Source organism: Mesocricetus auratus, unplaced genomic scaffold (assembly GCF_017639785.1).
Source record: "Mesocricetus auratus isolate SY011 unplaced genomic scaffold, BCM_Maur_2.0 Super-Scaffold_100023, whole genome shotgun sequence".
Classification (NCBI taxonomy): Eukaryota; Metazoa; Chordata; class Mammalia; order Rodentia; family Cricetidae; genus Mesocricetus; species Mesocricetus auratus.
Genome location: NW_024429204.1, coordinates 5054869 through 5074763, shown reverse-complemented (window position 1 = coordinate 5074763; position 19895 = coordinate 5054869). Strand labels below are relative to the sequence as shown.

At 39.8% G+C, this 19895-nt stretch overlaps 1 protein-coding gene across 39 annotated transcripts in view; it reads right to left on the bottom strand.

Moving 5' to 3' along the window:
- Window positions 1-19895, bottom strand: part of Rims2 (regulating synaptic membrane exocytosis 2) — a 394972-nt gene that overhangs the window by 303839 nt on the left and 71238 nt on the right. For 25 of the 39 annotated variants that reach the window (XM_040730506.1, XM_040730510.1, XM_040730524.1 and 22 more), the window contains 2 exons: window positions 11570-11780; window positions 5994-6005 (listed from right to left, as the gene is read on the bottom strand). In XM_040730506.1, the coding sequence (XP_040586440.1) occupies window positions 5994-6005; window positions 11570-11780 (223 nt within the window). The remainder of the gene's footprint in view (window positions 1-5993; window positions 6006-11569; window positions 11781-19895) is intronic. The other 14 variants (XM_040730507.1, XM_040730517.1, XM_040730514.1 and 11 more) reach the window with 1 other exon arrangement.

Here is a 19895-nt window from a genome sequence, read left to right as displayed (position 1 = left end):
GAGTAGAGTTCTTGTGTGTGTGCTTCTGTTCTCTGCTGTCAAGCAACTTGGCAAACAACAGTGTAGAACCATCTCCTTGTGGTTTTGATCTGCAAAGCATCTGAGCTCTGAAGAAAGCTTCTACTTACTGATACTGCAAGGAGAAAACAAGGCATTGGCAGCTACAAGCAGTTATTCAAGACTGCTTTGAAATGCTTTACAGTAATGCCGTTCACTGTTGAGGCCAGGAAACCTCACACGAGAAGTGATTATGAATCTACTGTAAATAGCAAAAAGGTGTGAGCTTATAAGCCCACTGGTGTGACTTTATTAACGCAGGATAAAGACAGCACTAGACTTTGTGGAGTTTATAAAGTTGCAGGTGGTGTTACTTAGATTATGGGGGAAACTGTGGTTGACTCAGCATCCATACACACTTCCAGTCACTCCAGATCATAACGAAAGTCGCATGTCTAATAACCAGCACGTGGTGCCCGTGAGATACCCCTGGGAACCAAGCGATGAAGAGATTTCAAAACAGTGAATGCTCACCCTCAAACTGTTTTGGCTTTACTTAGCAACTTACATAAAGATCGCTGAACTAGTTTCTTGACCACTAACGTGATCAAACATCTGACGACAAGACAACTTAGGGAAGAGGGGGTTGTTTACAGTTTAAGGGACACAGTCCACATAGGGAGAGGGACGGCGTGGCACATGACACAGACGCTCACAGTGTGTACACAGTTTAAGGGACACAGTCCACATAGGGAGAGGGACGGCGTGGCACATGACACAGATGCTCACAGTGTGTACACAGTTTAAGGGACACAGTCCACCACAGGGGGAAGGGACAGCAGTGAAGCATGGGGCGGCTGCTCACAGACATCAACCTCTGGCCTCCACAAGTTGCATTGACAGGAAAGCACACATAAACATGCATGCAACACACATATACACACTGCAAAGGAGGGATATGAACATTTACTGAAATCGGAAAGCAACGTGAGACTTTCACTAGCTGGTTAGGTTTGACAACTACATTGTCTTTGCCTATTAGCTAATGTGTTCCATTTCCCTACAAACCAAAAGCAGGATAGACAGTTCTAAAAGATATTAAAAATGAGCATAGGAGAATGCAATAATATTTTCACAGTATAAATTGTAATTGGCAGAATACTAAAGTTAACATTTTCCAAGTCTTTCTTATGATACTGGCTTTAAACAAGGTATTTCTAAGTCACACAAAATAAGAATAGTCATTTGATAGTCGGTAATGCCTTTTTGGTATAACTCCCAGAAACTGACAGAATGAATCACTAACTCGCTGATAGATTTTGAAAATCTAATGTTTTACATTCTTTGTTTTCAGAATATTGAAGGAAAACCTGAATTAGTGGTCAACTGATATGTAATTTAAGATAATTTTTGATGACACACCAGCACACTTCTGTCACATAACTTGGGAAAGATTCAAAGAATTGAGTGAACGGTTATTACTGAACTTCCATTCAAATGGTCTTAACTGAGGAGAATTTCCCCAGCAAATGCATCTCTTAAAACAAAAGAGAACGGATATCAAATTCTAATGAGGTTTAAAAGTAACATTTATCAAGAGATTTATCAACAACTTTGAGAGATAATCAATCTACCTCTTTCCTTAACAAATGAGCTTCTAGTAAACTTTTCTTAAATTTAGTAATTCCAATTAAAATTTGTACTTGTTACTTTAAAGAACTGCGTATTCATAATTATTATCTTTTAACTCATTCCAGTAGAAAATATCCAGTCTTTAAACCTACTCACTGCAATTATATGATGTTTCATTTCACACTATACATATTTTGTTGTGACTAACTATGAGTAGATGTTTTTTCACAATATATCTCTTTGAATATCTCGGAAATATCTACCAAAAACGTACTCTACGTGGAAGGAATACTGTGGAGGAACATGAAGGAATAATGCTCTCTCCAGGAGTCACAGACCATCAAACAGCAAGGCCTGTGAGAGACACAGGATACCAGCCACCTAGCTGTTCGGCCGGTGGTTCAGAGTCAATCTGGGCTACTGCCGTGGCTCTCGGGTGACTGACAGAACTTGAGGGTAAGTTCTTCTACTATTTTTTCTCTCTATTTATTTGTTCTATTGCTGATGACACCACACACTTTGGACACAGAACGTGGAGAAATGCGTTAGTACTGACCTAGAAGCTTCCTTCCTGATGACTAACTTCCAAAGCGTCAAAGGTGCTATGTAAACAGTCATCAACAGTCCTGCTGAGCTGTGAACACTGGGAACTGCAGTGACGGCCAACGCAGTAGTGGAAATAACCCAGTGAAGGTAGCCAACGGCCGTCCGACTGGAATAAAGGCCATGCGAGAGGAGGGCAGTCACACCCAGCACTGAAAGCCTAGCAAAGAACCATGGCTAGGGTCACAAGCCCTAGAGGAGAATCTTCTACTCCCATCCTGCTAAGTTAGCATATATCCACTGTCTCCTAACCACTTCTCCTTATAAGCATGAGTGCAGCTCTCACACCTCATCGTGGAAGCTCCAACTGAGCAAAGTGCAGGAAACCAGGGAGTGTGGAGCACACATCCCCAAGGAGACAGACGTGACACAACCTGTGTGCCCCACCGTTCAGGGGCGCTCCTCTGTGTTAGAGGAGAGGGGTGAAAACACGCAAAGAGACACAGAAAACTGCTGGGGAAGTCAGGGACATGCACCTGTGAATTCTGAACAGCCATGGCTGCCGGCACAAGATCTGCACGGGAGCTCACCAGACAACACCCCAGTAGGAATGAGGGAAGAGCACAGAGTCTCATTTCCTCTTGAGGACTCGCAGGTCCCTGCAACAGGAAAATGAGGCCCTGATGTGTGCATGTCTGTCTGTGTGTGTGAGTGTGTGTATGTGTGTGTATGTGTGAGTGTGTGCATGTGTGTATATGTGTGTGAATGTGTGTGTTTGTGCATGTGTGTATGTATGAGTATGTGTGTTCGTGTGAGTGTGTGACTGTGTGTGAGTTATGACTATGTGTGAGTGTGTGTGTATGTGTGAGTATGTGTATGTGTGAGTGTGTGTATGTGTGTGAGTGAGTGTGTGAGTGTGTGTGTGTGTAAGTTAAGCTACTTCAGCTGACAATGCTCTTCACAAGAATCATGGACTAATAAAAATCCCAGCAGTAGGCATGAAAAACATACTTCAGAATAGTTTGGGTCAAGGTAACACGAGTGACTACAAAAACAATACAAACTCAACGTAGCCCTTGGTTAATTCTTGGAGTGGAGAGTGGGCCAGCAAATACACTGGTTCTGTCCCAAGAGAACACTGGTCCAAATGTGCCCTGGTGACTCTGATACTCGTGGCCTTTCCTTCATATTGATAAATAACAAGTCACGTCACGCTGCCGCATTAGCATGAAAGGTAGTAGTGACTACTGTACTTCTAGATCGTGACTTGCCAGAAGCATTTGGAAATGCTCCTCTAATCATTAACTACAACTGCATGACACAGCCATTTCCTATTGCAAGGAGAGCTAAGAAGGCATTGTGGGTTTTCACTCTGTCTAAAAGGGGATGGCAAGAGAAAAGAAAACTGAAAATATCTGCTGGGATCCTACTAGGCAGGGTCTATCTACATCAGTTGGGGTCCTACTAAGCAGGGTCTATCTACATCAGTTGGGGTCCTACTAAGCAGGGTCTATCTACATCAGCTGGGATCCTACTAAGCAGGGTCTATCTACATCAATTGGGGTCCTACTAAGCAGGCTCTACCTACATCAGTTGGGGTCCTACTAAGCAGGGTCTATCTACATCAGTTGGGGTCCTACTAAGCAGGGTCTATCTATATCAGTTGGGGTCCTACTAAGCAGGGTCTACCTACATCAGTTGGGGTCCTACTAAGCAGGGTCTATCTATATCAGTTGGGGTCCTACTAAGCAGGGTCTACCTACATCAGTTGGGGTCCTACTAAGCAGGGTCTACCTACATCAGTTGGGGTCCTACTAAGCAGGGTCTATCTACATCAGTTCATTTCTTCAACCACTCAACCTTTTGAACACATTTAACATGCAGCATAGTTGTCTCATCCTAAAGAAGGCAATTCCAAAGCCTTTTCTAATTCATTTTTTAAAAACTCAAAAGCCAAGATCTTTGAAAGAAAGCAAATCTCATCGTGGTGTGTAAATCACTGCGAACTACTGAAGAAGCAACAGAGGGAAAAGTGACTTTCGTAACAACTACATTCAAAACAGAGGAACAGGAATGTGCAGGGGCAAGTGTCCAGGGCACACAGCAACACCTACAGGAGGAGGGCCCTTACTTCCTTGTCCATCCTATGGAGACCTCCAAGGCAATCATCCAAGAAGGCCTTTCGTCACTGTCTTCATATTCCTGATTCTATCCCTCAAGAGGACAACCCTTGTCCATTATCATCCTTGCCTTTATAGGATGCTGTCATTGATATACATACATGCTTTGGGGAACTCTAATGCTTGTATGTCCACTGCTAGTATTAATTTACTGCTAATATGAGTATGAGAGATTGTGTACTCCCTCGGGGATGGATGTATAATATTTTCTACCAAGATTAGTTGCTTTAGCTATTAGCTACATGTGGTTTTTTAATTTAAATTAATTAAAATTAAATTTAATCGTCAATTTACCAGTAAAACCTTTCTCAAGAGTTCAACAGCAACTTGTGAATACAACCTACTGTATTAAGAGTCACAAAAAGGCCTGTCCAGCTTCATTTACATGTTCCAAATCCGTACAAACTAATATATTTTATCTATGAGTCTACCCTTAACTTAAGCCATAGACTGATAATTTTGAAATCTTGCCAGCACGTGGAAGCTAAGTTTCCATCATTAAATTTTCAATTTCTGGGATAGGAGCCATGATAAAAAGGAAAAAAGATAGCAGTTAGGCCATTATGACCCTATATTAATGCCATACACAAAAGTCACCAGAGAGTCTAAAGATCAATCTCTGTGTGGATTGCCTATCTGTGGGTAAGATACAGTAGAATGTGGATGGAAGAAAACTCATATGTTCTCTCAAGAACCATGCCAAATCGAAGATGATGAACAGTTTGTGCATTAATTGACCTATTGATCTTCAAAACAGCCTCTAAAAGTTGTTAGGATCCCTACCATGTTTTTTTAAAAAAAGGAAAGGCCTTATAATGTCCTTTCTTGTGCTCTCACATTTCATTTCAAATGCTTGCCACAAAATGCATTGTGCCCAACTGAGTAGCTGAAGACTTTGAAAGGAATCAAAACATTCCAGGTGTTTAAAAAGAAAAATGGTACTGCGTAGAAGTCTTCACCTACTTTGAATGGGTGCCATTGGCAATGGCAAATTTGAACTGGCTCATGGCTGAGTCTAACTCTTCAAAAGTTAGACAAAAATCTTTCCATTGTGAAAGATTTTTGTCTTTATATGCAAAGTAATCAGTCTTGAGAGCAGATCGAAATGCAAATCAGACATTCCTGGGCAGATATCAAACTATCAAAAACTAGGGTGTGTTTCACTAACTCATAAAACAAATTATTGAGAGAAACAGAAATATACTAAATATTTATGATACACTACAAGACAATCATTTTAGTAAAGCCACTTTGATGGTATTGTAGTTATTATTATAGGCATTAACTTAAAGTTGGAAACTTTATAAACCCTGAATAACATAAGAATGCGTTTAGGAAAACATTGTAGGGTAAAGGAAGGCTTAATCATAACGGACAATGCTGTGATGTAATAACAAAAGTATTAAATTATAAAAATTCAGGCCTCTATAAAAATTAATATTTTCATCTCTAATATAAGGAAATGCAAGTTGTTTTTTTTTTCAGTAAAATCAGCATGCTTAAATATACTATAATGTTTAGCAACTATCATGCAATATAACAAACAAAATACTTAGGATAAAATTAAATGCAGCTATAAAATTAAACTGACAATGACAATAAGAAAAGGTACATTAGACAGAAAGAAAAAAAGGCTCTAACCACTTTGTCCTCCTGGTGTGAATGTCCACGAGAGCAAGTTTAAAAAGACAGAAAAGACAAAACAAAAAGAAAGAATTAATTCCATTCTTAAGCAAGAGTGGCTTGAAGAGTTTCTTAGTGAAACAGAGTACAGAAAATATTTACACTTTGACTCACTCTAAAATCTCAACTTTAAATTTGGGAGGGAAAATCTCCCATTTATTTCATTAAATTCAAGTAAGAGCATGCGAAATATTACAATATACTGAGATATAAACAAAATGATTTCCATAAGAACAATTAAATACCCAAACATCAGAATGGGGAAAAGTGCCCTTTTCACAATTAAACCTTAAGCAAATACAGAACTCAGAGGAAAATGGAGAAAGGTTTAGAAAGCCTTTACATACAAAAATGATAAAGCATAGCGCTAGTGCTCAATTCAACTACTATCAAAAGTAGACACAATGAACTCTCTGCATATTTGCTTCACAAATGATTTCTATTAATTCAGATTTCCTCTAAATTTTACATAAATGAAAAGAAAAATTAAATAGCTAATTAAAGACAAAATATTATGATAATTGGCAATTGTGCATCATAGTCTTAATAGTTTAAATGTATAAACAAAACAAAGAAGAAACACAGTCAAGAGAACCTCAGTTTCCCCTCAAAACCCTCCCTAGATATAATCTTTATTTCTCCCTATATATGTGCTGACCAAAAGATCAAAGTCTCCCTCTCCCTTGGTGCTTTTAAGTCTTTAAACCACCATCACTCTCTCCTTCATGCTACCTTTTCTAATCAACTGAACGCCCCCACTTTCATTCTACCATAATATTCTCTCTTTAAAAAATAAATTCTGGGCCAGGCAGTGGTGGAGCACGCCTTTAATCTCAGCACTCAGGAGGCAGAGGCAGGCGGATCTCTGTGAGTTCGAGGCCAGGCTGGACCGACAGCCTCCAAAACAATACAGAGAAACCCTGTCTCGTAAAAACCAAATAAATAAATAAATAAATAAATAAATAAATAAATAAATATAAATAAAAAATAAATTCTGCCTTAATACTTGACCTTTATATTAGTTTGAATTGTCATCCTCAAGAAAACAGAGGATTTTTTTTTTTGCAGGAAGGAGTTTTATCAAAAATATTGTCTACAGAGTTCAATATAATAGGATTGGGGTCCTAGATCTAAGTCCAAGCAACTATAATTACATGATTTTTTTTAAAGATGCCAAAACTACACATTTCAGAAAAGACAGCACCTTCAACAAATGGCGCCACTCAAACTTATCTTCAATGTGCTAAAAAAAGAGAAAGAGAGAGACTATATTTTTATCTCCCATCCTGCACAGAACTCAACCCGGATGGATCAAGCCCCCCCATCGTAAGAACCGACACCCTGAAACTGCTACAGAAGAAAAGCAGGAGACACACGCCAACTTACGGGCACAGGAAGGGACTTTATGACTAAGATTCCAATAGCACAGGAAGTAAGAGCAACGGCCAACAAATGGAAACCCGTGAAACTAAACAGTTTCTGTGCAGCAAAGGAAAGTGTTGTGAGTGACCAGACGGCCCACAGAACGGGAGACATCTTTGCCAGCCATTTGCCTGACAGGGTTAGTATTGGGCCATACGAAGAACTAAAAAAGACTAGACATTAAGAAAACAAACAACCTTCCTAAAAAAAAAAAAAAAATGGGTTATAGTACTGAATAGAAAATTCTCAAAAGAAGAAATGCAAATTGGCTAGGAAGCACGTTTTTAAAACTGGTCAGCATCCTTAGCCACCGTTATTAAAAAACGCTTCAAGAGTCCACCTCACCCCATGGAGAAGGGTCATCATCCGGAATAAACTCGTGTGGAAGTGGCCAAAAAAAAAAGAGCTCCTGCAGACTGCGTGTGGGAAAGTCAACTAATGCATCCCCTTGGGAAGCAGTCCATGTGTTTCTGAAAACACTAGAAACTGCCCTATGGCCCGGCTACACTAGTCCTGAGCACACACGGTCATAGGACGTCATATCGTGCTGCTTATACGTCCATGTCTACAGCTACCGTGTCCACAGCCAGCGGAGCCGACAAGGACTTCCATCAACAGATGGATGTGCGGGAGGGTGGGGCAGATACACACCGGAATGTTGCTCAGTCGCAAATGAAAATGAAATCTCTGGGTAAATGAACGGAACTGAAAAAAAATTCATGCATGAGTGAGTGAGACAGCGAGGCCCAGAGAGACAAGCTCGGTTTCCTCTCTCACGTGCAGATCCCAGACTCGGAACTTAGTGTGTTTCACTTGCAGGAACCACAAAGCTAGAGAGGGAAGTTGGGGTAGGGGACACATTAGGGATAGGAAACAGTAGCTGAGAGCGAAATCGAAAGCAGAGAGGTGGGATACTGAGGGTCCAAGGCTTCCGCAGGTAGAGGCGCAGGAGTAAGGAAGAAACGGGGGTGGGGGGGACCTAGCCCAAAGAAAGGGTATCCAGAAAGCCATACGGATGGCGACGACCTCACAACCCAATTAATCAATACAGTTGGGGGGTTGTGGACCACATATTGCATTCAAGAACGTGGGGGATGCTGGTGTTTAGCCGATTAAGCCGGGTTAATGCTCTGGGGGGAGGGGTAGTGGCGGGTGGGTTAGACCAAAATAAAGGTGCATTTTTTATGAAAACACACCAGTTAGCAAACTAATTCCAAAATATAACCTTAAATTGTTATGTAATAGATCAAACAGAGTGATCCTGCATAGGTGGATCATGTCACCTCCAGGAACTGCACAATCGACCCCGCCAAAGTTCCCCCCAAAGAGAGGGGAAGTCATCTCTAAGCCCATCCCTTACTGGAGAGGTGTTGAGAGCTGAGAGCCGCTGGTGAGGAGGAAGATCTTTTTTTTTTTTTATAATATGTACCCACTAGTATATTTCCTATTCTCTAGCAGACAGCACACCCCTCTTCATGTTCACTATACACTGTCATGTTATGTTAATGCACGAAGTCATGTTTTCAGAAGGCCTGGTTGTGGGGCATTTTGAGGGGAGGCAGAGAGGATGGAAATAGATATATGATCAAGATTCACTGCATGTTTAAAATTCTTTATAGAAAAGCTATCATTAGAAATAAATTAAACTTGTGTTTAAAAAATGATGGTGATGACATGTATCCCAAAATCGCATGCCTATGATATGTGCACCAACATTTTTCTTGCAGTCATTCACTCAACCGTCAATATAGCGACCCATTGCATACCACGTACATAGAAACATGCATGAAGCAGTCAAAGTGAACTAAGGAGATGCAACTGGTTAACAATGAAATTTGGTGATACTAGAGTAGAGATCCGTGTAATCCAGTGTATCACAAGGGAGTAAGTAGTGGAGTCACAGAGTTCCCACAGGCGGATCATGAAGGAGATGATGCTTATGGTGACAGAAACAAGTCATTGTTCATGGAGTGGGTAAGGACTTCGGAGTGAGGTCTATAGAGAAGACATTTCTGACTGCAGAGGAAGGGTGAGTCAAAGCATAGCAGGCACAGATGGGGATAATTCAGGAGAACTGCTCGTAGCGTGGCTTGTCTGGGACAAGAGAACCTAGGAAAATGCTCTAATGTCATTCAGGGAACAGACCATGAGGCTCCTTATGCCAGAGAGACTCCAGTCACTCGAGAGAGGAGGACTCACTACCGTGTGTCTGAGGAGCCAAGACTGGAGCAGATGGACCAGTCAAGACACTAGAATCAAACGGGTCTAAAAAGACACCAGTCACAAGTTCACACATATAGAAAAAAACTAATAAAATGTCAAAACTCGTGGGGGAACGTGGTAAAGCAAAGAAGTCTGCTGCCTGGCTTTCTGGTTTGGGTGGCAACATTACATTGATAAATTTAATCATTTATATGAAACTGGACAGATTCCTTGAAGATATGGTTATAAAAACATTCACAGATACTAAAAAAAACCACTGAGTCAAATAAAAAATTGAAAGTGTACTTTAAGACCTTTCCAATGAGTAAAACCGCATGCCCAGATAAGATCACAGATAAAATCTGGCATATGATTTTAATAACTCAACTAGGACTTGTGTCATTGAGTAGCACAAGTAGGACACGTGGATCAAACATCAAAAAAATGAAAGAATAAGAGTTCTACACAAACTCTCCCACTAAAGAGAGTGAAATACTTTCTATTCTTTTCCATTAGGCCAGTGTGATGCTAATTCCAAAATCAAGGAAAGACATTTGCAAATCATTAACATATAAAACTGATTCTCTATCATGACCAAATGGGATTTATTTCAACTCTGTTTATTCCAAACAGACTTGATTTAACATTCAAAAGTCAGTAGATACACCTTGCCATCTTAGAGAAAGGAAAAACTAAAAACTAATCTCAATAGACGGCAAAAGGCATTTGGGGAAGTCTAATGCCTATTCAAAATCTTAAAAGAAGATATCTTAGCAAATTTATACCTAATATTTAAGGCTGAATACATTCCTTCCAAGACTAAGGATTTCTGCTTGTATCACTTTTACTTAAAATTATATCAATGTGTTAATTAATACACATATATACATATACACACGCCCACATTCATACATATACACATAAATACATACATTCACATATACACATACATATACATACACACACACATATACCCATGAACAAACTATCATCAAACCAAGAAGAAGAATGAGAAGAAATAAAGGGTTAGTTCTGGGCAAACAAAACATTGTGAGAAACAATAACAAAAATGAAGACATGACATCACACAGGAGAACTAATTCCTACAATTATTCCCAAGTAATGTACACACAGATTAGCTCTGTTTGTAAGAACTATCTAATTAATTAGTTGGTGATAACATATTAATTAGGGCCAGGTGGTGGTGGCACACACCTTTAATCCCAGCACTCAGGAGACAAAGGCAGGTAGATCTCTTTGAGTTCGAAGCCAGCCAGGTCTACAAAGCTACACAGAGAACCCTGTCTTGAAAAAAAAAAAGATACTAATTAGGAATGAACTTAGTGAGAAGAGCATCTGTAATATTGGTTTTGCTAATTTGAGCAAGTAACATTTACATACGCACTAAAGTGGATAAAGTGTAGATAAATTCTAGTATAAATATGAAATAACAGATCTTTAAATTCCATAGCTGAATGCTATTTCATCAATAAAAAACAAAAACATTTTATCCAAAGCGATAAAATGAAGAAAAGCATCTCAGAGCTGGAATGGTCCTGTTTCAAATGTCCCAGGAAGAAAAATGATCTACCAAGTTTGTGAAAGTGCCATAGTCACAAAGAAATCTATATCAGATTCTGAGAGCAATAAAAACCTGTGGCTATAAAAACCAATCTTAGCCTCTCTGGTCACAGAGTTCTCGCTCCCCATAACAAAGGACAGATAATTAATCTCCAGGTGTCTTGACTGTGCATGAAAGGCAGAGACCCTAGGATTCTAACCAAAACCGTGAGTTTAAGATTACCTCTCACATTCGGTAAAAAAGTTTTAGCTAAGTAATTTCAGGTATCGGCTCCATTTCACTCACAACAGGCTGAACTGTGGGAAAACGATCACTTTTCAAGCCTTACCTTGTTTGAGCGTAACGACACTCGGCCTCCACAGCGAGCGCAGAACTTGGTTTGGCAATAGGAACAGTTATGGCCACACCCGTCAGCAAACTTAGTTTTGTGGCAGATCCCGCAGGTCGGGGCATCGCCCCTCTGCTCCTGCTGCTGTTGAGACTCCTCCCCCATCTTCTTCACCTGCTCCTTGTACATTTCAAACTGCTGATGAAGCTTCCTGTGGGGGGAAAGGGCGGGTTTAAAAATTGGTTTTCTGATGATCAAAGAAAATCACAATCTATGGACATGATCGTGTAATCAAAAATACACAGGAGGAGATTAAAAGAGTACAAAATTCAAATTTATAAACTATAGAAGAATATCTTTCTTGAATGGCATATTACATCATTAAAGTGTTAGAACTAGTTCTATCTTTAATATACATATTAATTATAAAATTATGCTTGTGGACCATTCCCTGGAATATTAAACTAAACTACTATTGCTACTCTAATTTTTCAACAGTTTAGCTTTGGAAATAAAAGAAGGCAATTTTATCCCCACAAAGAAGCCACAACCTATTGGTGGCTTCACAGTGTCAACTGGAATGAACTAGACTCTGCACAGAGAGATAAACACATCTGTTCACCAGTCTGAATACAACTTAACTGTAAAAAGAAAACACTGTCAAATAGTCTCAGCCTAACAGATGGAGTTGTGCAGAAGAGTAAAACCTGGTATAGCTTAACATTAAAACACTGGAGCCTGTGGAGCTGTCTCAGCAGTTAAAAGCCCTTGCTACTCTTCGAGACCGGGTTCCCAGGCCACACACATGGGTGGTTCACAAGGGCCCTGCAACTCCAGCCCCAGGAGCTCTGATGCTCTCTTCTGACCTCTGTGAACCCACAAGCTTGCTCATACTCATATGCAGACACACATACACATAGATAGATAAATAAAATGAATCAAAAGGAAAATTAGGTTAAGAAAAAGGACATCTAGAAAGCTGTATCATTTACTGTCATTGCTTCTATTGTATTTATGAATACGATTTTAATGTTTAATAACTATAATTAATGTGAGACTTAGAAAACTAATGGGATTATTGGCTCAGTGGCACACCCGTTTAATCCCAGCCCTCAAGAGGCAGAGGCAGAGGCAGAGGCAGGCAGAGTTTGATCTCACCGAGTTTGAGGCCAACCTGGTCTACAAAGTGAGTTCCAGGACAGCCAGGAAACCCTACCACAGAAACCCTACCCCAAAAAAACTCTAAATTTTTTTTAATATTTGAAAAACTAAAACTGGCATCACTCCAATCCTAACAATGGCAAAAGGATGACAATCTACAATACCATAACTTAATTTGAGCTCGTCAGAAGGAAAGTTACCAGGCAAACTATCTAAATTCCAGAGAAAATACCAAGTCTAATGGTTCCATCTCTGGGCAATAACATAAGAGAAGGAGCGCCACACTGATAAGTAAAGGGAAATCTTCATTATTTTGGGGGTTGTTTATTTGTGTTTGTTTTTGAGATAGCATCTCATATATCCAAGGATGGCCTCAAACTTGCTATGTGTCCAAAGATGTCCTGGACCTCTGGTCCTCCAGCTTCAAGTCTCCAGTGTCAGGATTACAGGCACACACAAACACATCCATTTTACATGACTGTGGGGATTGAAACCAGGGTTTCACACATTCTAGGTAAACATTGTATCTACGAAGGTATATCTCCAGACAGAGATCAGTTACATTTTTAATAAATTGTGCAATGGCAAATAGCTAAAGACGCAGACTCAAAGAAGGCTTTAAATCACAAGTACTTGCCCACAGCCCCCCTCCACAAGTGCTCTGGGAGACTTGAAAACACAGCCAAGAAAAATAAATCCCTGCTTTATTTATTTGGGGGAGTGCATATGTGCAGACATTAAAAGGTAAGTTGTGGCTGCTGATGTACGGACATGATTTCCCGATTTTGCTAAAGTAGCAAAAGTTTTATTTAAACCACGAGGAGGAAAAGTAAGCTCTGTCACTTAAGATGAAGGCAAAGAGCCATTATGGTTACAGACAAGGCTGAAGAAAACACCTTGGTCCAGGATCCTACCTACCCAAACACACAAACAAAACATCCATCATCGCTAGGATGTGGGGAGCTCCTGCCCCTAACCTGGATACACAACAGGAGATCAAGGCGGACTTCTTCCCATGGGTAGGAGAGGCCAAGGACTCAAAAGGTGACCCATTCTCAAGACAAGTGACTAGGACCTGTCAAAACTGGAAGGAAGAAAATGTCCCAACACAGCAGTCACTGAGGAGTAAGCACCAGAGGTCAGCCACTTACAAAGACTCAAGCGTACAGGGAGAGACACATGCAGCCCTCACACGGAAGAGTGTGTAAGACAGCAACGTCTAGTACCCCGGCATGCGTTATAAGGGAACGCAGGAGCAGCTCACATCCTTTGAAGAGTTCTATGACTACTTGCTCTAAAGACAATGACTGACGGCAACATCAAAATCCAAACTTATCTGAATTCTTGATTTGCTTGATGTTTCAATTCTCAACACCAACAGCCTGGTAGAAAGGGTATTCCGCATCAAGGTATACATACAACTCAAAGATGCAGAAAAAGAGAAGAAAACAACAAATAAATAATCTACTACACCTAGATTCGGAGTGACACAGATCTGGGAATAATTACATTTGGAGGGAGTAGGGGTAGAACATAAGAGGAATGGGGGAAAGAAAGAAGGAATGATACAATTATATTTTAATTAAAATGTTGAAAAATTATTAGAATAAAGAATCCATAGAAAAGGTGGACGTCATTCATGAACAAATGGGGAACTGGAACAGAAACTAGAAACAATGAAATAAAGGATCAGGTGGAAATTCTAGAATGAAAACTACGCCATCAAAGATGAAGAATTCCTTTATGAGAAGACTCTACAGTAAGCTAGAAAAAGAGTTGACAAAAAACTACCCAAAATGAGAAAGTAGAGTGATAAGAGAGGACAGAGAACAACAAATGATTTCACAGTTAGTTAAGTGGGTGAAATAAAAGCCCTGGAAGAAAACATTTATAGAGATAAGGACAAGGAATTATACATAAATAATAAAAAGACACTAGGAAAAAAACACCTCAGAGAAGCCCTTATAAAACACACCCCAAATTCTCATTCATTGCCCCCACCAGACCCCTCTCTTTCCCACGCTCTCATCAAACTGCTGGAAACCAAAAAGAAAACTCTGGAAGCAGCTAGATAAAACTAAGTAGGAATGAAAACGTCATAGGAAAACATATTACTGTGTCTGCCAATTAAAAATTAAAGGGGAAAAAATCTGCAAAACAACTAGAATAAAATTAAGCCACAACAACCCGCTCATCATCTACCAATGGGTATCTTACGTATAACAGATATTATCCTCTTATCAAAAGATATGAAACATTTCCTTCAATGAAAACAACAAAGGTAACTGTAGGCTACCTGTAAGACTCACCTCAACACTAAGGACACACAAATTAAAAGTAGGATTGAGGAGATATTCCATGCAAGTAAAAACCCACAAAGTAAAGAGAGTTTTACCTTACATCTGATAAAATAAATTACTATGTCAAAAGCTGTATAAAAAGTTCTCCTATTATAATAAACTCATCAAGAACATATATGAATTCTAAATGCTGAAACAGCACAATAAGGCAAATATTAGGGGATTACTAATTTAACAGGAAAAAAAAGGAGTAATGGGCTCCATTAGCTCACTGTCAACAATTATAGAACATATAAACAGAAAAATCAATACAGAATAAAGGTCTTGAAGTACACTTTAGATCAGATGGGACAAAAATAAGTAACTTTTCTATCCCAAAATAGCAGAATACACATTCATCTCAGGCATGCCCACAAACACTCTAAGATAATCCACATGGTGAACTACAAACAAGTCTCAGCCAATTAAAGAAAACTAGAACCACACCAAAATGTTTGTTTGGGGTCTTAAGAAACACAAAACAATGTAAAAGATTTAAGAAAATCCACAAACATGGGGAAATTAAATAACACGTTCATTGTTAACTCATCACGCAATGTTAAAAAGAAATCTCTTAAAATGACCTACAGAGTCTTCAATGTATAGACACAAATGATGATGTGTCTATCAACAGTGAGCTGCACACACAATGCCAATTCCATGAAATTATAGCCTAGGTATACGGTAGCCAATTTGTGTAAGTTATGTAATTATACTGTATGATATTTGTAGAGTGATGAAGTCATCTAATCACACATTTCTCATAATATAAATAACCCCACTGTTAAGTGACATGACTGTACAAGGGACAAGTCCACATTTTTAAATTTTTATTAATTTTATTTAAATTAGAAACAATCTTATTTTACATATCAATCCCAGTTCCCTCTCCCTCCCATCCTCTGACCCCATCCACTCCTCAGGGAGGGTGAGGCCTTCCATGAGGGGTCATCAAAATCTGTCAAGTCATTTGGGGCAGGGCCTAGGCCCTCCCCTGTGTATCTAGGCTAAGAGAGCATCCCTCCATGGGGAATGGGCTCCCGAAGTCCATTTGTGCACTAGGAATACATCCTGGTTCCACTGCCAGAGGCCCCATAGACTGCCTAGTCCTCCCAGCTGATACCCATGTTCAAGGGGTCTGGTTTGGTCCTATGATGGGTCCCCAGCTGTCAGACTGGGGTCCATGAGTTCCCACTTGTTCAGGTCAGCTGTTTCTGTGGGTTTCCCCAGTATGGTCTTGACCCCTTTGCTCATCACTCCTCCCTCTCTGCAACTGGATTCCAGGGGTTTAGCTCAGTGCTCAGCTGTGGATCTCTGCTTCTGCTTCCATCAGTTACTGGATAGCTTTTTTTGGGGGGGGGGTTGAGACAGAGTTTCTCTGTATTGTTTTGGAGGCTGTCCTGGAACTTGCTTGGTAGACCAGGCTGGTCTCGAACTCACAGAGATCCACCTGCCTCTGCCTCCTGAGTGCTGGGATTAAAGGCGCGCACCACCACCGCCCGGTGCTGGATAGCATTTAAGGTAGTCATCATTCTCACTATAAGGGAAGGGCATTTAAGGCAGCCTGTCCACTATTGCTTAGATTCTTAGTTGGGGTTATCCTTGTGGATCTCTGTGCAATTCCCTAGTGTCAGATTTCTCTTTGAACCTATAGCAGCTCCCTCTATTGACATGTCTCTTTCATTGTTCTCTATTCCTCTCCCCACTCAATCTTCCTGATCCCTCATGTTCCCCTCCCCTCTCCTCTTCTCCCCTCCTCTTTCTCTTACCTCCCTCCCCCCATGCTACCCATTTGTCCAGGGGCTCTTGTCCCTTTCCGTTTCACTGGGGGACAGTGTATGTCTCTCTTAGGGTCCTCCTTGTTTCCTAGCTTCTCTGGGTGTGTGGTAGTCCTTTGCTCTATGTCTAATATTCGTAGATGAGAGAGTACATACCATGTTTGTCTTTCTGTGACTGGGTTACCTCACTTAGGATGGCTTTTTCTAGCTCCATCCATTTGCCTGCAAATTTCAAGATTCCATTGGTTTTTTTGTTTGTTTGTTTTTGTTTTTTGGGGGTTTTTTGTTGTTTTTTTTCCCACTGAGTAGTACTCCATTGTGTAAATGTACCACATTTTCTGTATCCACTCTTCAGTAGAGGGGCCTCTAGGTTGCTTCCACATTCTGGCTATTACAAATAAATGCTGCTATGAACATAGTTGAATAGATGTCCCTGTTGTATGAATGTGCATCCTTTGAGTATATGCCTAAGAGTGGAATTGCTGGATCTTGAGATAAACTGGTTCCCATTTTCCAGAGAAACCGCCATACTAAAATCCAAAGTAGCTGTACAAGTTGGCATTCCCACGAGCAGTGGAGGAGTGTTCCTCTTTCTCCACATCCTCTCCAGCATAAACTGTCATTGGTGTTTTTGACTTTAGCCATTCTGACAGGAATGAGATGGCATCTCAGAGTTATTTTGATTTGCATTTCACTGATGGCTAAGGATGTTGAGCAATTTCTTAAGTGTCTTTCAGCCACATTTTTAACCCAAGGTTTTACATTATTTCTTTTGTCTCCTTCTAAAACCTGTCATTTAATCATTTATGTGCATCATGATGCATCATTACAGGGTCCCTCTGCCTTTTATTCATATTTCTCTCTCTGATCCTACATCTTTCTGTGTCATCATCTATCTATCTATCTATCTATCTATCTATCTATCTATCTATCTACCTAACTACCTGCCCCTTCATCTGTGTAGTCCAGGCTGGCCTAGAACTCAAGATCTTCCTGCTCAGACTCCCAAATTACAATATTGAAGTGTGAGCAGTTACATGTAACAGAAGAAAGACTACTCAACCTGAAATCCTACCTGAGCCACAGCTCACTAGGTGCAAAGAACATCAAATTTTTCTAGTTTCTAATGAAGTTCATGTAAATGGACTGTCACTTGTACTAATTTCTATCTTTTACCAAATACGATGGGTTTGGCTTCCTATATTTTTCTTCCTGGTTTGAAGCAGTATCACAGATACCTTGCATATAATCCTTTATAAATTTAAACACAGCGAAATCTTCTTTGGTGGTCTAATTCTTACTTTGAAGTAGTCAATATATCAGTTTCTTCCTTCATCATTGTGATTTAACTGCTGGCTCTGTGTGTGTGTGTGTGTGTGTGTGTGTGTGTGTGTGTGTATGTGTGTGTGTACTCACATATACATGCATGTGCACTTACCTGTGTTAGTCACAAAACTTCTCCAGTCTCTTCTAAATAACCTTACAGTTTTAGCTCTCATAGCTTTGAATCGATCTGGTTTATTTCTATATGTGATACAGAGATTTAATCTCAATGTTCTTTATATAGAGATTCTATTTCCCCATCATCATTGATTAAGTAGTTAATCTCTCTTCCACCAATCTGTGCAATCAGCCTATCATATATTAAGTTCCATACTTACATTAATGGACACTGTAACTGTATTTCACTGGTGGTGGTGTCTACTCCTACTCTACAACAACACTATCAAAAGCAAACTTAGAATACAATGAAAGGCCTAATAGATCTTAAATAGATAAATTTCAATATATAACTTTCTAGAAGAGCAGATTAAAAAGTCACCACATTACAAAGGGCTGCATTAAATTTTAGGCATTGTGGGCCATACATTCTTTGTCATGACAACTCATCACTGGGGCATGAAGGAAGTCATAAATAATGTTCCAATAATGAACCTGGAAATATTCCACTAAAGCTTTATGCACAATCCATGTTTAGCAAATTCCTGGCATAAATACAACAGTCAAGAATACGATGTTCTATTAAAAAGTACTTTACAGATTAATCTTTAAGCTATACACAATAATGTATGATTTTTGAAGTATCGGTATTTCTTACTATTTCATAAAAGCTTTCCAATCCAAAATTTTTGTGTATATCAATATTCATCACTAAAGAACGCATAAAATTTTTTTTCCAAAACAAATGTTATTCTCTGTGAATTAACAGGACCTATAAATTCGTGTTTACTGCTATTCCTGAAAATCTTACCCCCAAGCTAATAGTTTTGTTGCTGTCATTTTATATATTGATGCTTTTAAGCTCTCCACATTCCAATCCTTTACATTTCTATTTCAAATGGCATCTCTGGCAGGAGTGCTCTTTAAACTTCATATTGATTGTGAAGTCACACCTTTTCTTATTTCTAGACTGACAAATTCATTTTTCCACAGACTCATCATATAATCTCTGTAGATACCCAACCTTTGAATTAATGTTTGGGGTAGTTTTTAAGATGTTGTATTTTTGCTATGATTGAGATATGAAGTACTGCCCCTAAAGGATCTTGCATTGAGTGCTTGGTCCTTAGCTGTGGAGATAGTTGTGGAGGGTATCGAAATGTTGGGAGGCGGGGCCTGGATGAAGGATTCAGGTCATTAGGAGTAGACCCTGAAGCAGTGACTCTCAACCTGAGTATCAGATGTCTACATCACTAGTCACAACAGCAGCAAAGTGACTACCAGTTATCAAGTAGCAACAAAATAACTTTATGGTGGGGAGGGTCACTACAACCTGAGGAACTGCATTAAAGGTTGAGAACTGCTGTCCTAAAGGATAGTGAGGGTATCTTCTTTCTGATCTTTCCTCCTTCCCTCCTCTCTCTGCCTCTGCCCTGAACCCCACATCACCCATCTACCTGCCATGAGGTATGTAACTTCTGCCATACCTTCCCACTGCCAAGTGACAGATACAGCTATGCAACCAAGGACTAAACCTTCTGAAATCCTGAATCAAAATAAATGTTTCCTCCCTTAGGTTGTTTCTGTCTAATACTGTGTTACAGAAGC